At 43.5% G+C, this 21,492-nt stretch overlaps 1 protein-coding gene across 1 annotated transcript; it reads left to right on the forward strand.

Annotated features, from left to right (window-relative positions):
• Nucleotides 1-3,577: 3,577 nt before the first annotated feature.
• Nucleotides 3,578-6,155, forward strand: LOC119328894. The gene is made up of 5 exons (XM_037601893.1): nucleotides 3,578-4,000; nucleotides 4,585-4,853; nucleotides 4,938-5,026; nucleotides 5,109-5,225; nucleotides 5,740-6,155. The coding sequence occupies exons 2-5, from the start codon at nucleotides 4,748-4,750 to the stop codon at nucleotides 5,971-5,973; spliced, it is 546 nt and encodes a 181-aa protein (XP_037457790.1). The 5' UTR covers nucleotides 3,578-4,000; nucleotides 4,585-4,747; the 3' UTR covers nucleotides 5,974-6,155.
• The last annotated feature ends 15,337 nt before the right edge of the window (nucleotides 6,156-21,492 follow it).

Here is a 21,492-nt window from a genome sequence, read left to right on the forward strand (position 1 = left end):
GGTTACATCATCGCTAGGTAGGCATCACACACAGTCCTACCATAGTGTTAAGAATATAACTTAGGTGTATATCTTGTTTCTGTAGAACAGTAGAAGAAAGTCCATTGAGCCCATGTAGCTGTATGTATATCTTCTTCAGAGGAATAGAGAACACGCGACTTTGGCAATTACATTATTCTTAACACATTCAACCGGCTAAGTGGCCCATGCCTGATATTTGCAGGTGGAATGTCCTCGGGAGCTGTCTCCGCTCATTTACACCAAGCACATTTGATGAGAGAGGCTGCTTTGGATGCATCCCTTCCAGCTCAGACCAAAGCAAAGCAAGAGGGCTGAGTTCATTCTCTCTAGGGGCATCCTGCTTGGGCAAATTAGCTTCTTCCAGTCCCACCCCAGAACGGGAATCCAGTGATGTCAATTGGAAATCTGCACGGTCCTTATCAAAATCTGGTGGAGATTGACCCATGCGCTGGTAGGCCTCCCAGTGTACAACACTTGTGTAGCAAGTACAGAAAAGAAATGTGAGCATTCAGACATAGATAGAGCAAGAGAATGTGACGAAAAATACAGTAGTACTATATAACTGAAAAGAAAGGAAACTAACCTTCAGCATCCTGACTCACAGTTTCAGGAATGCGCTGCTGACGAATATCTGGGTTTGCTTCAGTCTTTTGTGCTTCAATTGAGGGGAACCAACCAGTACGTGACTGTACCGGTGCTTCCTGGTCACCTCTTGTAGGACTGGCTGCATAATTTCCAGAGTCCGCCTTAGATGTCTGACCACGCTCCCGAAAAGAACCGCAAGTACTGGGCGCATCTTCAAAATTGTTATGTACAGAATCCGGAGATTCAGCACTTCCACCACGGGATACAGGTGGAATAGATTGGGGCTTTACTATGTGCATGAGGTCAGAAAGTGGGCGAAAAGGAGCATCATCTGGAGCCTGAGCTAGACGCACAGGTAGCTGGTGTGCTGGAATGATGCTTTGGCCTCGAAGTTGAACATCTAAATTTCAATTTGGAGGTCAACAAGAGTATGAGCTGTTCACTGCAACATCGCATGATGTATTTAATGCAAGGCAATAGTTAATTCACCGCGTTTCCAGTTTTAAAATGTAGTACTACATGTGGTTGGCAAGATGCCTGGCATTATTGTTCAGATCACTAATTTAGTGATCTAAATGCTCTTATATTTCTTTACGGAGGGAGTACTTCTAATTAGCTTCTATATTTCAGAACTCGGAGCATAAACTACTTGTTAGTTATGCTTACATCAGTCTGTCCCAGAGGCTACATGCACATGCTAATTCAATACTTCCCGTACTTAAAATGACATTATTGAGCCATCATTAGGTGAGTCGACAACTAGCAAGCACAATCTCACACACAAACGAGAGGAGGACGCTGTGCACAGACAAAGAATGGCTAGACACTACTCCCTCCATTTTAAAATAGATGATTCAACTTTATACTAACTTTATATTAGATGACATCTCTACGAGTTGGTGATGATAGTGTGCCTGCTTTGCTTTGGTTCGTCGATGATCAGGATCTGCACCCAACGAACAGGAAGCAACGTGTGGCAAATTTTGCAAAAAACACCCCCTACTCCGTGAACATTTACACACAAGCCATGTCATCCCCATCTCTCCGGTCAACAGCTCAACTCCATCTCTCCCCCGAGGCTCTAACCCGTCCGACCATCTCCAATCTCCAGGAAAGGGGGAAAAGGAGGCGCCACCGCCGGCAGCGTTGAAATCGATCCGGTCAGATGGCCGCTGCCGGCGCCGTCCGACCCCAGCCCCATGCCTCCACTCAGCCTCATTGCCCGCCGCCACCCCGACCACATCCTCCCCGTCATCTCCTCCGCCCCTTTCCCCGTCTTATTGGACGCCGATCTTGGCAAGCAGGACGCCGACGCATCTACTGCCTCCTCGCGTGCCACAGCAAGACCACCGGCGACCATCACTCCCACCTCTCCCTCCTCGCAATCCCCTCTCCCCGACCCATGGCTGCACCGATGCCGACCGCCGCCGACGCAGTATGTTCCCGGGCGTCTCTTTTATCTCTTCATATGCTGCAGAGGTCCCATCGACCACCTCCTGCTACCGCCACCACCCGCCCCCTTCCCCTTCTCCTCCAATGCTGACTGCTGCAAGTACGCCGCCGGCTACGAGCTGCTCTCTGCGGCGGCGGCGCCACCCGCTGCTCGTTATCCTTCCCTCTGACTTACTATGCTTGGCTACTGGCCCACCTCCACAATCCTCGTCCTGCCCACCCGTGCCGCCTCCCAGATTTAAATTTTCTGTCACCCAACTTTAAATCCGCGTGCCCAGGCCGAACTCTCTAGAAACCACTCTTGCAGCCCAATACATATATCAATTTTTCTGTGACCCAGAGTTCAAATTCGCCCGCCAATGTTGAGTTATCTAGAAACTACTCTTGCAGACCAATATAAAGCAAATGGGTAGGCATATGTGACTCACGCTGCCTCAAATACACCCAAGAAGCCACGCGCTGGTCACAACAATCTTCAGATTGAACGGACTTCACCTTCTGATCTCCTTCGTCAAGGACCAAGGTATGGGTGAATATTATTACTTGTGCAGCTGCATATATGTGATGGTGCTAGCGGATGGAACTATACAAGTTATCATTTCCCTGCGACATTAGCTATTTTAGAAATGAATCACAAGAGTTGGTTGAAAATATGAACACACATGCCATTGTTACTGCTAGGGGATAGACCTGAATATCATGAAGGCTACAGATTGTGTTTAAATTGTTTAGTATACCAAAAATTACTAATTATTGCAATATGTCGGATTCATCATGTTCTACTATTGGACAATGATGACATTTTCATTTGGTGTCGTTGACATGAAAACTGGGAAGTTTCGAGTCATTGTATGGTTCTACTTCTTGACTCTAAAGCAATGTTTGGTTTGTTATGTTGTGAGTTCTTCTATTGAGGAAGGTTTTTTTGTTCTATTCTCTTAGACACAAATAACTGATTGATTAGAAGATCAAACACTGGTACCTTTTCCCTATAATACTATAGGAATTATTTACTGTGCTTATATTTGCTATGCTAGCCCACTACTATGCTAGTATCATTTGTACGCAATAAATTATAGTTGTTTGACTTTATTAATCTATTCACATAGATTGCTAGACAGCAGATAGCCACACTTTGTGGTACCATATTATACATGCATTCAGTACTTGTTTGTATTTTCATTCTGAATTAGTGCTTATTTTTTGACGTGCTGCATTACATCTGCATGTAAATGTAGACTGGATTGGTTCATGTGCTCTGGGTATCCCTTTTTCCCATGTGAAAGGAGGCATTGGACATTACAAATCATTGAACAATTAAATGATTTCTTTTTAGTTCCACCTCCTACTATGTACTCCCTCCGTTCCAAAATATAGCGCGTCCTCGGTTTCCGTGCTTCAACTTTGACCATTAATTTAATCAACAAGACCGACTGCGGCGGGCGAAAAAATTATACCAATGAATTCGTATTCAAAAAAAGTTTTTAATTATATAATTTTTGATCCCGCCGCAGTCGGTCTCGTGGGTTAAATTTATGGTCAAAGTTGAACCTCGAAAAGCGTGGGCGCGCTATATTTTGGAACGGAGGGAGTAGAAAAGATACCAGGTATTCCTTACACTTGAAATCTTGAAGTGGTTAATTGATACTATTGACCAAATGCGCATTGTTAGACATTTAGTTCCATCTTGTAGCTATGTAGAAAAGATACCAGATATTGCTTACAATTGAAATCTTGAAGCAGTTGCTTAAGCTGACCAAATATGCATTTGTACTTAATATATAAGCACATAAATACTCAGTACTGGCTCCAATTACAATTGGATTTTGGTTCTTACCAAATCACTTATTTTTGTAAATGACGATCCACATGGCAGGTCCAGAAGATACTTGATAAGCTCAGAAATTAGAAGTCTCCAGGAGTATGAGACATTTAGAGATTGGTAATTGTGATTAGATATTTATAAGGAGTGCAACTGGCTTCATATTTCACTGTTTTTGGCTAACCTCATACTCTGTTATGTTTGTCTTGGGGGAAATCAGGTCTTCGTACCTAAAAAAGTTATATGTGTGTTTGGATTGTTCTTTTAGTAGTTGCCTTTGTTACCCCATCTGTTCAAAAAAATCGGACAACGTCGACAGCAGGTTGCTTTGTCATGAACGCATTTCTTTGCTTGGTAGCTCCACATCCAATTTTCAGGCCAAACCCTGAATATTTATTTCTTTTCTGTCTGTTATCGACATTTTTTTCTTTGCAGAAACCTGTTGATGTAAGAAAGTTACAAGTAGTCCAGTACTAATATTTTTATATGTACACACATGTGCACTCACCCCTTCTATATACATATGATTCAAAAACATCTTTTACATTTTGTTTCTTTGCTCCTGTACAAAATGTACTACAAGTGTTGTTCATTGTTTTTTCCTTTGCCTAAATATACTACAAAGTACATACCCTCTATAGGCTCCTTGTTTCTTTCTTTCTCTACATATAGTACAAAGTACTGATTATCTGATGTCCTTTTAGGTGAGAAGATGGATGAAGCCTGAGCTCGAGGGCCAACATTGTTAGCACAGATGTTTTGAGCAAACAACTAAAAGAAGGGTATACTATGCTTGACACACATGATTCCATGGCCTGATAGATGCCTAAGGTTGTAACTAAGTAATTGGAACTAGCTGTATGAGTCATGCTTAAGGTATGCTTGACACACATGATTTCATGGCCTGATAGACTTGGGCTTCCACTATGGCACACAAGTGGAGATGACTGCCTTTTGACCATGATCTTGAGAGGTACAACTTTATCTAGGTTCTGTATGTTCATAGATATAATGAAACCAAATAAGGCTCCAACTAACATGTTATATTGTCTTTCAGTTATGAACCTTTATGACACTAATGGTTCTCAAGTTCGGCAAGAGTTTGTACAAAAGATAGGGAAAGTGTTTGACGCTATACTGGAAAAGGTAATTACTTCTCTCAGTTCGTAGTGTTTTTTTGCTGATATCTCTTGGGTTTCTATTTTCTGTAACATTTATATGTGCACAGACGGGCAAATTAAGGAAAGAAACCAAGGGAGATATTTATATAGCTAAGGCCATTGCAATCGTTTTGGAGAGAAATCCACACTTAGGCAAAAGGTCTAGATATACGCCTTGGTCACAGGTATGCATATCTATACTTCCGCTCTAAATGTTATAAGCATGGTTCCCCACATCCAACATATGTTTCAGAATCATCTTTATTACTCGCAAAAAGATCATCTTTTACTTTACCTTTTGTTTCTTTGCTCTGTACAAAATGTACTTGGAGTGTTGTCCATTTGTTTTTTGTTTCCTTTACCTAAATATACTACAGACCCTCTCCAGGTTCCTTGTTTTTGTTTCCTTTGTCCAAATATACTGCAGGTGCTTGTCTGATGTCCTTTTAGGTGAGAAGATGGAAGCGAGAGCCCAAGTATTAAGTCAAACACTTCTAATTCATTCTTGTTTCTTTCTTCTGGACCATTTATAATTGTGTCCTCACTCCTCAGGCTATAGTATGTATGTTATTCTGATATACTAATTGCAGCCATTTATCTTCGCATTTAAGTCTGGTTTGCTTAATATACTAGAACGAAATGAGCATTGTTGAATCATTGGATAAAAAGTAACAACATATATTGTTTTGTTTTCTGCAGTTATTTCAGGGAAAGCAGCAGTTCTGTTGCAATAGTTGTTCTAAGGCTGTACATGATGATATGTACTGGAGATTGCAGGCCGTGACGGTGATTTGGGAGATTTTGCATGAACACAATTGCCGCATTTTTCACAATTTGGAGTTGTCGGCTACTATGCTTGCATGCCTTGCTGTTGACAAGCCAATGTTGGAAGGAGGCCGACGAACCACACATCATTTTGTGATAATAATCTAGCTTAGTGGTTCCCGGCTATTCTATCTGATTTCCCTGTGTTTGTACAGTATTCACTCGTATCAATGAAATCAATAGCTCTGTTAGGCTTAAGAAAAAGCTGTCTTGGAGCTCAGTTCAGCCCTTGTGAGATATTTGCACTGTATGAACAAACTGTTGTGTGGATGGATTTTCTATTTGTGTCATGCTCTTTGTCCCCTCAACATGGGAGAATCATGAGAAAATTGGGCAGGGGTAACAAGTCTTCTGCAAGGTGAAAATGGAGAAAAAAAAGTTTGGCTTGGACGAGGGGGTTTATCAATTGGAAATCATATGTTTGATTTTGCTCAATGTGCACCTGTCAACAATATGGAATCACTTTGATAAATGTCTTGTACATCTTTTATTGTTACTAGACTCCTCAGTAAATAATGTTTCACCCGATCTTTTGTGATTCCGTCCATCACGGTAGACAGCTCCTGATGCTAACATTCAGAGCTTCAAGTTGAGAGTTTGAAGGCATTACGTCCATCAGGGCAATCTAATTTATTAGCTTCGACAGTAAAGAACATGATAATATTGAAGTGATATTTCCAGTCTTCACTCCCGTGAAAGAAAATAAGTTCTCATGTACTTACATGTTAACACTAAGTCTACCAAATTCTTGGTAGTTCATAGAGAAACTCTTGGATAACATGACAGTGTGGGATACCAAATGAGTATCTAACATGATTATAGTCTCAAACACCAGGACACTACAAAATCTTGATAACTTGTAGGAGAGTGGCTTATCCGAGGAAGTTCATGATCACCAGATGGGGCACCAGATTGCCGAGGACAAAATCTGCAAAAGGCCCTTTCTGGAGAAAGATCCTGCAGGTGATGTTTTGACATACAATGTTATGCAGGAACCCAAAGAAGAAACTATTGCAGCAGGTTGACTGACAATTATTCACCTCACAACTATAGTTCATATCCACAAATAATGACAATAAAGCATTTGCAAATAATGACAACTCCTTTGTTATGACATCTTCCATGCAGGTTGATCTCCCAACTATTGAAGGTCCAATGATACTCTACAAATAAAATTAAAGTACTTATAAAAATTAAACAATGAAAATAATAATGATGTGATACTATCCAAGTCTGCTATAATACAACATGCCAACCTACACATCAGGAATGAAAAAAGTAGGAATAATTATGTCCAATGCTAACACATGTGACATGCTTCCAGCCGCAGCCAAACACCAAACACAAACAAGATGATTCCTATACCTTGTTTTCCCTAAAGAAGGAAAAAAAATCTGCTTAGCCATGTCACAGAACATTCACAGTTGGTAATTAAATTAAAGTTCCTACACCTTGTTTTTTTTAAAGAACTATCTATCTATAAATTAAATTGGCAACGGTAAATTTTAGTTTAACACAGTGCAACAATTCATTTTTTAGTGGAAAATGAATGATATGAAAGAGAAGAAGATGTAACATACTCTAGCAAAGCGGGAAGCCGTAAAAAGTGCAACATACAATTATAAGACATTTCCAAAAACACGAAAAAATAAATCAAGGTAGTGCATTCTTTGTAGATAGAAAAAGGTGTTGTATTCTTTGTAGATAGAAAAAGTTGAATGGGTGTGACTGTAGGTACAGTAGTATGACCAGAACCATGGGCGATGAAACTACAGGTTACTGTCCATGAGACCAGTACTTGCCATAGAAATAATCTTATACTGTAAAAATATTACATAGCAATACACATATAAAATAATCTCAAACTGTAAAAAGTTACATAGTGATACATATAGACAGCACCTCTTTAGTCTGATCGTTCCCTCAAGTGATCGGTCACTCCTCGTCAACCTTGTTCTGAGTGATTTGCAAGGAGTTTGCCAAAGGCTTTCTCATTCGGAAAAAAACAATTTCAAGTATATTTCCCTTCTCCATTCTCCGCTCGGATGATTGCCGCTTGTGTGAATTTCATTGCTGTGGGTCCCGTGTTTGCTCGAATAAGATTGTTTTAGGATTCTATTTAGTTGAATTTCTTGACTCCGCGGTGCTGGTTATCGAGTTTATGGCGCCGCCGACCATCCAAAAAGTCAAAGATGGCGTCGGCATTTACTTATTATGCTCTCTTCTAATAGTGGTCCCTTGGTATTCAGGTTGTAAAATCCCGATAGGAAAGTCGACTGTTATACCTTGTTTTTGTAATGGCCTATCTTCTTTAAAAAGCCGAAAGATAAGGATTTCGCAAAACTTTTGCGTTCCTTTTTCTTTGAAAAGAAAACCTTACCATTTTTGGGCCGCTGTTACCATTTCCATTTCCTGAACCTAAACCTAACTAATACTTAGTTGTTTCCATTTCCTCATCTGGTGATAGATCCTCACCTTCTTCTGGCTCAAATCCCTTTTTCATATCCAGGGCAGGCTTTAGGTACGCTTTAGTTTGAAATCATTAAAGATATGTCCGACCTCGTTTATGTCCATGGTATCATCGTACGTACCTTCTACTATCAACCAGATGAGATAGGGCTTTGAAAGGTCAGAGTCAGTCTCCTCTTTTTCTTTTAGGTCGTTTAGCAATTCCCCAACCAGCTTTCTCCCCGAGAAAGCCTTCCTGAGATTCAAAGAAAAAGGTTTGAAGGTTGATCTCTGGGATCAGTGATAGTTTGGAACCAGCAAAGGGAGGCTGAAAAGCCGTAGTGCTAACGCACACCCTGTAGTTTTGAAGCTAAAAAGACATCAGCGAGCTCCGTGTCGAAAAGCTTGGAAAAGCTTGGAAAAGCCCCGAGAACTCTGCGAGCGAACTGAGCGAGCCATGAGGCGCCTATCGGCAAGGCTTGGAAAAGCCTTAAGTTTAGGCTCCCTTCCTTCACTGAACTGATTCACCCGGGTCCAAACCTGCTGAGCTAGCTAATTTTTTCCTTTACGAGATTTCGGCTCTTCGGAATGATTGGAGAGAGCCCCGCCTCCTCTTGGTTGGTGCCGGGCCCGAGAGTGATGGGACTACTTCCTTAAAGAGCCTTTCGTTCGGGCCGGCAGGAGGGGCCCTGATCTATCAATTGAGGGAGCAAAAAACACGCTTTGCTCCCCCTTTTTTAAATGAAGAAAGAAAGAAGGGTCGAAGTTTAGACCGCTCACAGTAGTTCTACCCATAGAAAAGATCATGAGAGAGGCGATCAGAATGGTACCCGAATCCATTTACGATCCCGAGTTTCCAGACACATCGCACTTCCGCTCGGGTCGAGGCTGCCACTCGGCCCTTAGACGGATCAAAGAAGAGTGGGGAACCTCTCGCTGGTTTTTGGAATTCGACATCAGGAAGTGTTTTCACACCATCGACCGACATCGATTCATCTCAATCTTGAAGGAAGAGATCGACGATTCCAAGTTCTTTTACCCCACTCAGAAAAAGTTTTCCGCTGGACGACTCGTAGGGGGTGAGAAGGACCCTGACTCCATCCCAAACAGTGTACTACTATCGGCCCTACCAGGCAATATCTACCTACACAAGCTCGATCAGGAGATAGGGAGGATCCGGCAAAAGCACGAAATTCCTCTTGTAGTGAAAATAAGATCGGTTCTATTAAGAATAGGTCGTCGTATTGATGACCAAGAGAAGTATGGAAAAGAAGCAAGCTTCAACGCTCCCCAAGACAACAGAGCCCTCATAGTGGGGAGGGTAAAGAGCATCCAACGGAAAGCGACCTTTCATTCCCTTGTTTCGTCGTGGCACACCCCCCCCACAAGCACCCCCAAGCGAAGGGGAGACTAGAAAACGCCTTTCATTTCCCCCCTTCAGCGGCCCTAGCCGCCTTCCTTAAGAAGCCCTCGAGCCTCCTTTGCGCCGCCTTCCTCATAGAAGCCGCTGGGTTGACCCCGAAGGCCGAATTCAATGGTAGAGAAGGCTTTAATAAGAATTTGGCCATGAGAGACCTTCTTAAGTATTGCAAAAGAAGGGGCCTGCTGATAGAGCTGGGCAGGGAGGCGATACTAGTTATCAGGTCAGAGAGAGGCCTGGCCCATAAGCTGGCCCCCTTTAAAAGCCATTCCTTTTAATAAGGATTTGTTATGCGCGATATGCCGATGACTTACTACTGGGAATCGTGAGTGCCGTATTTATTCTCATAGAAATACAAAAACGTATCACCCACTTCCTACAATCCGGTCTGAACCTTTGGGTAGGCTCCGCAGGATCAACAACCATAGCTGCACGGAGTACGGTAGAATTCCCCGGTACGGTCATTCGGGAAGCCTCCCTGAGGACGACTCCCATACAATTCTTGCGAGAGCTGGAGAAGCGTCTACGGGTAAAGCACCGTATCCATATAACCGCCTGCCACCTACGCTCCGCCATCCATTCCAAGTTCAGGGACCTAGGTTATAGTATCCCTATCAAAGAGCTGACAAAGGGGATGAGCGGAAGAGGTCGTCTACTGGACGCGGTTCAACTAGCGGAGACTCTTGGAAAAGATGGACTAAAAAGTCCCCAAGTTAGCGTATTATGGGGGACCGTCAAGCACATCCTGCAAAGATCGAGGGGGATCTCGTTGTTGCATAGCTCGGGTCAGAGCAAGGTGCCATCAGGCGTTCAACAGGCAGTCTCACGATCGGGCATGAGTGTCTTGAAGAAGAAATTGTATACTCACTTTGGTCGGAAGGCGGCGGGGGAAGGAAGGGGACACTGGGCGGGATCTTTCAGCAGTGAATTCCCCATACAGATAGAGGCGCCTATCAAAAAGATACTCCGAAGGCTTCGGGATCGAGGTCTCATTAGCCGAAGAAGACCCAGGCCAATCCACGTGGCCTCTTTGACCAACGTCAGCGACAGAGACATAGTAAATTGGTCCGCGGGCATCGCGATAAGTCCTCTGTCCTACTACATGTGCTGCGACAACCTTTACCAAGTCCGAACGATTGTCAACTACCAGATCCGCTGGTCCGCTATATTCACCTTAGCCCACAAGCACAAATCTTCGGCGCGGAATATAATCCTAAGTACCCCAAAGACTCAAATATAGTCAATCAAGAAGGTGGTAAGACCCTTGCTAAGTTCCCAAACAGCATAGAGCTTGGGAAGCTCGGACTTGGTCAAGATCCGAACAACGACGGAGCACTCAACTACATGTTTAATAAGTAGTTGTATTTTTCTATTTGGATTTTAGCGAACATGCGTTTACATGAGATTAGTTGAGTAGGCTTGCCTTATCTGCTATAAGATAGCTAGTTGTGGGGCTTTCGAAAAAAGGCTGAAGGCTTCGCTATCGCTCATGGCTTGTATTGTAGTCGTAGTCTTGTAGTCGGCCCTCCATGCCTCTTTAGTCTTTCTAATCCTGATGCCTTTTTCCTTCATTCATTTTGCGGTAGCTTACGCGTCAGAAAAATAGAACCTTTTTGGCCCGGAAGATCGCTGCTTCGCTTCTGGCGACTAGCTTCTACCCACAATGGCTAAAGCTACCTTGAATCAATCAATGAATGAATGATTCGTAACCCCCATGGGTTCGAGGACCCATTGGTCAAAGGAAAAGGGGGGTCCAGATTCCAGGACGGAGCCGTATGAGGCGAGAGTCTCACGTACGGTTCCTTTGAGAAGGGTGTGATACCACCACCTATCAGGCCCGACGAGCGGTCCACGGAGCTGCATCCCTACTCACCCAGTCTATGCACATCGCTCTTTCTAGGAGGTTGGCTGCCTATCCTAGATCTTCCCATTTCCAAAAAGATCCCTTGTTCGATCTGGTTTAGTATCAAGGTTCTTCTTTTTCTGTTTCTATATATATGGGTCCGTGCAACATTTCCACGATATCGTTATGATCAATTAATGGGACTTGGCCGGAAAGTGTTCTTGCCTCTATCATTAGCTCGGGTAGTCCCCGTTTCAGGTGTTCCAGTCACCTTTCGATGGCTCCCTTAATGTATGTGCCAGGAAGTTTCTTCTGAAGGGGGCTACTCCCCGAAAATGCCCCGCCCCTTGTTCGTTTGTCGTTGGGGATTCATTGCTCGTTCTGCGGTTATAAGTAACGTAGCCAGCCTAATTTCTAGAATAGGGCTGCGGGTAGGAGGGCTTTGTTTGTGCAATATTTCTCGCAACACCCTCTCCTCCGGCGAACCTGTGATCGCCGCCTCTAACTGAATGCTCAACTGAGGTCGTGTACAACAACCTTAACCGCACAAGCCTGGGCTGGGCCTACCCCCATCCCTAGAGGAGCCGTATGAGGCGGAAGCTCCACGTACAGTTTTGAAGCCGAGCCTTTCCAGCAATGGGGCCTAGGGACCGATATGATGATTTGTTTAGGTAGGGCGGCCGGCCTACTATGGGCACCTGTAGGGATTAGTGTGTGAGACCGCAATCCACAAACTGACGCATGGGACTCACCCTTGACTTGAGAATGGAAGAAGGGAAACATAGCATGTCACAAGAGCGAGGCGAGGGGGCTCCGCCCTACAGCGAGAGGGACGCCTCACGAGCCAGGATTTGGAGATGAGGCCTTTTGGTGAAGCCAAGTCAATTTCGGGCCACCAAACCCTGCAACTGAGGAAAAGTCCCTATGGAGTAAAGGGAAGCGTGTACGCTGTCACTCTCCCCGCCCTCCAAAGGTGCCTAGAGGACGGGCCAGACGCAGCAGAGCGACGCCCCAGGAGCGGATTCCCCACGAGCAGGGGGACAGGAGACAGCCATCTCGAGGCACATCACGACCTACAGGCAACACCGACGAGACCCAGGAAGGTAACCCGATTGGGAGTCAGAGGATCCATAGTACCCGCAGCCTTCCGGACTTCATATTCATCATTTTCTAAAGAAAGGGTAAGGGATCTCTTTTCTGCAACGGAAAAAAATAAGCTCCGCTGATTTGACTCGGCACAACCTAATGATACATCCAATACCAATGATCGTTGCCCACCGATACGATACTCCTCCAAAAAATTTACTATATAAAGAGCTAGTGTCAATAAAAAGGCTAACGACAGAGAAGAGTCAATCTCCTTTACTCCTCCCGACACCTCAAGATGAGAAAATCCCTTCATCTAGGCGGGCGCCCATGCCTACTCATGGAGCAACTTCTACCATGGCTGACACATTATCTCCCACAAAGACCAACGACCCATCCCGAAGAGAAGTTGACTGACGGGGATGTCTCGAGAAGAAATTCCAGAATTGGTAGCCTCCCAAATCAAACATACATTGACAGGGGTTGCCAAAAAAAGAGAGGAAAGAGGCCCTAGTGAATTTGATATGGTACCGTACCCCAAGGAAGGGGTATACTATACTGCGCCAAAATGCAAAATGTTGAATGTGGTAGGGAACCCTGAACAACACCTCGCCCTTTTCAAAGCTACATGCGGGCATACTAGGGGCAATGAAGCCCTTCTTCTCCTATTCTATACTAAATAAACAATCTAATTCTAGGAAGAGTTTCGAATACTGAAACTTAAAGGAAGGGCGGTTAGAACAAAGCAAGGGATGACACTTTCAATGCGCGAAATCCGTTTTGAGTTAGAGTGCGAAACTTCTTGCTGTAGCCGTTTTATTCGCTGCTTGCTACTTTCTAAAATGGAAGATAAGATGAATGAATGAATAGATTGCATTTTTTTCTAGTTCAATCTATAGTATAGATTCCATTCCCTCGATCCACTCTCATTTAAATGATGGGATTGGGCCATACCAACCTTCACTTAGTCTTAATAAAATATTGCTTCAGATCTTCAAGGATTGGGAGGGGGTGGCGTAAAAAGGAAGGAAAAAGGAATTCGAAATCCGTCCCTTCCCACAGAATCATCGGGCTTGACTTTCCTTACTTTCCCAACCCCGCTACTGTAAAAAGAACTCTTTTGTTTTGAGACTAGCTAGTCGCTATGGTTTGCGGGAAAACTCTTCTCTCTCTGGTCTCACTTCGAGTCCTTCTAGAAGTAAATAAATGAAATGCTTATTCAACTATGGCACTGTCGGACAACCGACCGGATTCAAGCCCTAGCCCCTCAACTCGGACGGACTTGTGAAAATCCTTGAAAACAAGTATTGCTCAACTCACCTATCTATAACATAGAAATGTTGCATCCAAACCTGGAACAAGAGGTAAAGAATAGGCTACCATACGAGATGAGACGACTTCATTCTTGGCTTTCATCCCTACGCTTAAGAAAGATAAGGGATTGGATTTCATACCTTTTATTTAGAGCTCCGTCGTTCCGACTGGAAAATGTAACCTTCCACCATACGTAAACCAAACCTCTTTGCTTTCTGGCTTTTCCTTCCAATAAACATCAGGGTGCGAATCTGAGTAGTTCCTTGCTCAAGACCACGAAGCAAGAGCGAAGCAGAACCGGTTTTCAATTCATCGAAACTCTTGAAAAGTTCCTTTGCTTTTACAGCGAAAGCACCTGCCAACAAATTGGAACCATAATCCCCTCCATCCGCCTCGCTCTCTATCTGGTAGTATATGCTCTGACCGAGGCCCTATTCTTATTATGATGATTTGGATATGGAATTGCCTTTGACTGATTCATCTTACCATTTTACTAGAGTATTTTTTCCAGTAAGTTTAACATGAGCAGAATTGGTGTACTTGACCAGCAGTGAACTCTAAGTTGTGTTCGATAGTCGGTTACGAGTTCCCATATCTTACGCAACCTTACCTTTTCTTACTATGGGCCAAATTGCGGAGGAAAGCAGAATCACTATTTTTCGTAGAACTCACTTTTGCTAGTTGAGAGTACCTTCCACCAGGTCAGAGCCATGGATCCAAAGCCTACTAGTTAGCTTTGAAGGTTTAGGCTTGAGAGAAATCTTGAACAGAACACCGCACTACCTCCTATCAACTTATTCAGATTTGCTTATTTCTTTCTCTTTCGTTTTTGTAGATATAGGCTTTGGCGGATTCTCTCAAGGCTCGAGTGAAGTGACAAGCACATATTATCGGAAGCTAGTGATCTCGCCCGGCCAACTCAGCATGCTTTAGAGCTCCTTGATTGGTACGAGGTAGTGATAGCAAGAGGCAACTCTCAATTGTTGTAATATAGAGACCTCTTTCAATGATTATAGATCCAAAGGATCGTTATTGATAGGAAACTGCCAGTAGCCCTTGACTTTGACTTGAAGAATTGAATCCGCCTTCTTCTTCTTATTCTTCTGAAAGTCTCCCAGACGTGGTATCATCGGATCCACAAGGTCAATTTGTATCCATTTGTTCGGAAACTGGAAATGCCAACTACTCACTTCTGGCTGAGGATGAAGGTGCCATGGGTGATAGCGCCAGCCATTCCCTCATTGAAAAGAAAGCGCCAACCCTGCTACTAAAGCTAAGGCCAACCGCAGCCCAGTGAAATGAAATGCGTATGAAAAATAACATAGATTAATCTTGATGCGATCAATGCAGACACACTTCTTTTCTTACAGGATACAGTCAGAAACAACAACTTCACAAATCACCCTAAGAGTGCCATACGAAAAAACAAAAGCAACTGTGGGTATAGACCAATTTCCTGCCCCAGAAGAGGCTCAGCCTACCAAACCCTGCTCTTTGCCTGCTTACCAAGCTCTCCTCATACCGAGTATCTAGGCATTTCTTCTCACAGACCGGTTGGGAGAAAGTTGGCATTCTTTAATATGTCACTGGGGACCCATACTTACTTGATGGAATGGATGGGATGATGTGTTTCAGTTCAGCCAGTAGTGGAGGTTTCCTCGGCCTAGTCGTGTAAGAGCCCCCTTCTTTTTCTAGTTAGTTGAAAGAAAAGCAATGGGGAAGGTTGGCTTACCAGTTAATTGGTCTGTATCATATCTTTCTATGGTGGGACATCCTCTTCAGTTTAGGTATCCGGGCTGGCTGTTAGCTTTAGTCGTTCGACACTCTTCCTTCATTCTCATTCAACAATGAGAAGTGTCTAATCAAAATCATTGGTTGAGCCTTGCGTATATTATATGATGTCGTCCTGGAATTGAACTAGCGTTTAAGGTCGATCAAGTTCAAACAATTCGGCTCTGCAAGATCAATCAGATATCAAGTAAGAGATAGGCGCTTCCTATTAGTTATAGACTGCTTCTATGACAAGTGGATCCCTTTAGGTTTAGTTGTTAATTGTACTATTCTCTTCAATAATTAGGTCTTTTGTATTCCTATTGGGGTCAGTGGTCTTCACCACTCACTGAGTCTGGATTCGTTTCATGGGTATTATTTGATGAGTGATCATCAATCTCTTCCATTGCTCCTATGTGCTGCTATACATACAAGGTACATGGGCCATGGGGCCTAACACACACTATATAGCCCAGCCCAATACTCAACACTCCCCCGGCTAAAGATATCTAACATGCCTATCTTGTTACAAATTGCTAAACCCTCACAAGGACCTACTCGTTTAGTAAAACAATCAGCTACCTGTTCACTATACTTAATGTTACCCCCTTCTTCGACCGAACAATCTCAATCCGAAGGAAGTATCGAAGAGGTCCAAGATCCTTTACCTCAAATGCTTCTCCCAGTCTTGCCTTCAAACATTTGATTTCTTCAACATTGTCTCCAGTAATCACAATATCATCCACATACACCGCCAAAATGGTGATATGGATTCGTCTATGCCGGTACTGTATGATCTCCATTACACTGAGAGTAGCCCATACCACAAACAACTCTCCTGAACCTGTCCACGCCCGTGGCGACTGTTTCAAGCCATACAAAGATTTCTTGAGCCTACACACCTTCCCATCAGTCTGTTTGTTCCAAAACCTGGAGGAATGTCCATATGGATCTCTTCTTGTAAATAACCACCATGAAGAAAAGCATTCTTCACATCTAGCTGATGTAAAGGCCACCCAAAGTAAGTTGACTGCGCATGAGATTAAGGTTCTCACCGTGTCCATCTTCGCCACTGGTGCTTTGGTCTCATCATAGTCTATCTCCCGTCTTCCTATAACCTTTTGCAATTAGCCTTGCCTTCTATCTATCCACCTTACCCTCTGGAGCCTGTTTTACGGTGAACACCCATTTGCATCCAACTGTTCTTTTTCCTGCTGGGAGTGGAAGAAGATCCCACGTCTTGTTCTTCTGAAGCGCACCAAGCTCCTCCTTCATTGCGTCTTTCTTTCCACCGGGGATCCAGCTTTGGAGCCTTCCAATCCTTTGGAATAGACACTGATTGTAGAGATGCAATGAATGCTTTGTGTGCGGGTGAGACATAAGAGTCTGAAACTCAATTTGCAATGTCATGCTCATAGCCATATCGGACCGGAGGCTTTCTAGCATTAGTCCTAGTCTCTCTGTGTAGTGCAAGCGGCAATTCCAAAGAAGTATTACCACCTGTCTCATTTTAACCTCCATCTTGCTCTTGTGGCTCCTCTCGACTACCTCAGGTTGCTCTTGTGGTTCTTCATCCAAGACCACTAGCGGTACAATAAGAAGGGGTCCCGGCTCGTGGGCGGGGGTATGTTACTTCTTTTCCTCTGCATTCGTGACAAGATAGTAGGCACTCCTGTGTGGGTTGGCTCATTCCCCTGGAAAACGAATATTAAGAAGATAGATACCATTCCGTCGATACTAGATTCATTCTTTCTGCTCAAAAAGAACAAAGCCTCTATTGTGGGAAAAGTCTTTGAAACCCGAAGTTCTAAAATAGAAAATGGAATGAAGAAGGGGTGTGACTTATGGCCAACTATACTAGCTCCCCTAGAGGGATAATATAGCTCCTAAAGGATGATTGTTTATGGTATATTACCATAATTGGAGAATTTGACCTGGTGCTGACTTGCTGCTGTTCTGAGAAGGGGACCTTGCAAAGCTTGACAAGTTTTTTTTAAAATATTTATCGATCCAATCTGTCTACAGACAGGCGCCTGCTGTGGCAGCAATTAATTAATCTTCTCCTTAGCATACAAGGAACATGGCTCGCAACGGGTAGTTACGGTGGTTTTGAGGAGACCCGCTCAAGGTCGCTGGTTCGGAGCTATTCCGAGATCTCAAGGAGCACCAAGCTCAATACGTGCAAGAAGAAAGAAAGGCTTCCACCTACGACTGCAGCTGCTGGTACTTTATCTCTGTCGCTTTCAACTCCCACTCCTTCTCCCTTTGGTTTCTAGAGGAAGTGAGAAAGAATAATATATCTTGTGTAACTAATCTTTCTTATCGAAAGGTTATAGTTTGTAGATCATTTCTATAAGGACTATTTGAGCCATATCCGGTGCTTTGGACCTCTTTTAGCTGCCAGGTATCTACTGGGTTCAATCCCCACTTCCGCTTGAAATGAGTAAGTCAATCCTCTTGCTCGGCTGTGATATGAATACTATTCATACGCAGACCCGGATCCAAGATATGGGGCATAGACAGATAAGAATGGCTTCTGAGTTGCATTCATTGCACTCTGGAATGTGGGGCTCCTTGTCTGATGTGATGGAGCGGTATCAACAGATACTTGCAAAGATCAAATCAAGCAGAAGAAACAAGGAAGTTAACTCAGCGCCACCGGCCACCTTAACACGAACAACTTGGGATAGAGGTGTAATGCCTGACAGAGAATCATCAATAGAATGCTTTTTGCATGCATTTTTCATTGAGTGAAACTACTTGAATAAACTGGAAGTTTTAAACCAAGTACTCTTGAAATCGCTACCCCCTGGGATGGAAAAAGAGGCTCAGGTTTTAGCCCTCCGTTTTACCCCAGAAGTCATTGTTTGTCTTTCGATATGAGAGGATGGCAAGTGTCCACAATGACTTAGTGACTTAGCCAATTGGTAATAGATTCTAGACTGATCGATCAGATCACATCATCTCGAGCAAAGAGCTGAGAGCAGAGAAGCGACATCTCTTCGACACTCCTTCCTCTTTTCATTATGAAACCAATATCAAGCAAGATATGAAGAAGAGGGCGGCTCCCTGGATTGAACACATAAAGTAGTGCCAAGATCTCCTCTATGCGAGAGAGAAGTTCTCAAAAATGATGGAGCTGTTGGTTTCGGTCATTGTACGCTTGGTTGCTAAACCGCACCCTTTACGGCGTCTGTAGGAAGAATTCATTCTGGTCCCAAAACTTATAAGAGATCTTGGTAGTGAATATGCAATGCTGAATTCCAATAAGTTGGTACTTCGCACAAGGAAGAAGCTCGTGTTAAAGATAGTTTCATCCAGACCGAACCCTACCTTAGCGTCTCATCCCCACCCACCAAGTCTTTACACGCGGTGAAAGGAGTGGTTTAATTCGATGCAAGGTGCAAACAAGATTTTCCAAAGATGGAGTCCTTTCAGAAATACATGTGCCAGAAGAAAGAATATTCTTTTTCTATCATAAAATGAATCTGCTTTCTGATGGCCATTTCGGTCCGTTGTGGGACCACGGCTTGCAAAGAAGGTATTTAGCGCAAAGAACTTCTTCCGCTTTTGGGGATTCCACTAATTGATAGAAGGAAGTGGATGCGGTAGGATTGGCCCCAATTGAATCACTAGTAGAAGAGATCCACGTGCAGAGACTGTTAGGGAGATGCAGATGGATGGACGTTTGGATTGCTGCTAGAAGGGCTTACGACGAATAGATTGTTGGAATGGGATGTAAATTGGTATAAAGATTCAAAAGAAAGCGGATGGTTCTATTGAAGAAGAAATCAATATCCAAATTGGAAGAGAAAAGGTTCTGTAACCTACATATATCATATGGGAACACATTACACCACAAGGAAAATGCCACTTGAGGTACATGTATGCATCCACTTCATCGGATGATCCAACGCAAAAAGTATGATATTTCTATTCTCTAGCGCTCGTCATATAGAAAAGGTATCTAGCTCGTCCCTCTAGCGCTCGTAAAAGAAATCCTTCTTGTCTGAGAAGGCAACAACCATTTCATTTCTTTAACCCGGATTGCATTATTTAATTTATTTACTACGTCGTGTACTACGTATTGGTTCGCGAATGCGTTGCTTGAAGGAAGGAAGCAACTTTAGAGGAGGGATGCCGTCAAAGGGGTATGCCGGATTTTTTATATGCTAAAGATACCGGTTCAATATGTCATTTCCAAAATCGAGGACCACACCGCTGGGAGGACAACTCAAGCACCAAAGACAAAGGTATCACTCGTAAAAGTGATTTTCATCGTAGTACTCGCTCTTGCGTTAGGTGAAATCCAGCATTAGGTAGGATAGGCAGGTATTATAGGGATATGCTCATTCGCTGCCCACGTAAGGTTCATATCTGTCCAAGGACAATGGTATAAGGTTCGCATCTTCCCAAAGCCGAAGAACTTCTTTGAACTACAACCAAGGCAAATCTCTAGTATTGGTATCGGGGCCGGTGTCTAGGGATACGAGCCATCAAAAGGAAAGGCGAGAAGCCCTGGCTTTGATAACATCCCGACCTGTAGAAAAAGGATCAAGCAGAAGGAAGATCTGCTAAAGATTTTGATGCCTCAGTCCTTGCAAAACAGAGTCCTAAAAAAGGAAGTGGGTTGGGCTCTTATCTTAAGTACCTTTCTGGCATAAACCGTATATCTCAGAGGGGTCATATTTCTGTGGGTTGGTAGTAATGGAATGGTTTCATTATCTAAAATGAAGAACATTTCCCACCAAAAGATCAGTCCAATAATACCACTCACTGGTAAATAGCGCAATACTTCTTCGTGAATCTCCGCTATTTGAATATTGAACATCATAACCACGAATAGGAATGAAACGACAATAGCTCCTATATGAACTACTAAGGAGATCATAGCGGATAAGTCGAGACCTAACAAAATAAGTAAACCAGAAGTGTCGCAAAAGACTAGGATGGGAAGCAAAACGGAATGTACCGGATTTTTAGCATGTACAACCATCAAACCAGAGACCAAAGCAGGGCTCAACAAAACAGAAAGCATCATGGTATGTCATCCTCCCTTAAAGCAATGATGGTTTTTATCAGAGCCACTTTACAACCGGTTTAGCAACTTATTATCTTTTTAATTTTCTTTCGCCCTAGGCAATCTCTTTGCTTGCTGACATAAACTTTCAACATAGATCAAGTTGTTTTTAGGAGTTTTACCTCTTCTTACTTCTTGATATCAGAAATACAAGCGCTTACCTCCTTCCTAGCAACCTACATATCTGTCTGCTCAAAGCACATTCAAAGAAATATAGGCCTGCTTGCCATCCACACCAGAATAGATAGAGTTTTCCGAAGAAACCTGCTAGTGGAGGAAGTCCTCCTAGGGATCAAGCAAACGGTACTTAAGCATCGAGCGAATGAGAGACGAGTGAGACGCCTTTAGCTCCTAGAATGCCTTCTTCAACTTTGCTATACGCAATTCGTGCGCCAAGTAGAACTGCTAGACTACGTCGAGTTGTGACCACTCATGCCTCTAAAGAGCGAGGCAAAGGGTAACACTAGGGCGGAGCTCCACCTTTTGTTCTTCCAGCTCGGACTCCTAAACTAGAAACTATATAAGAGGCACGAGATGATCAGGTGTGTGCACTAAAGCTCGACATGATGAAAGCTACTGCTATAGCTGATACGGGATCTAATGACTTATTTCTTAAAATAGGGTTTTGTGACTACCAAAAGTTTCTCTTTTCATGACACATGGGGG

Source organism: Triticum dicoccoides, chromosome 7A, assembly GCF_002162155.2.
Source record: "Triticum dicoccoides isolate Atlit2015 ecotype Zavitan chromosome 7A, WEW_v2.0, whole genome shotgun sequence".
NCBI classification, from domain to species: Eukaryota; Viridiplantae; Streptophyta; class Magnoliopsida; order Poales; family Poaceae; genus Triticum; species Triticum dicoccoides.

Excerpts from the sequence above, each read along its gene's own strand:
- LOC119328894 (XM_037601893.1), top strand. The coding sequence starts at position 4,748 with ATGCTTAAGGTATGCTTGACACACATGATTTCATGGCCTGATAGACTT. Across the intron at positions 4,854-4,937 it reads TTTGACCATGATCTTGAGAG|TTATGAACCTTTATGACACT; the intron begins GTACAACTTTAT and ends ATTGTCTTTCAG. Across the intron at positions 5,027-5,108 it reads TTGACGCTATACTGGAAAAG|ACGGGCAAATTAAGGAAAGA; the intron begins GTAATTACTTCT and ends ATATGTGCACAG.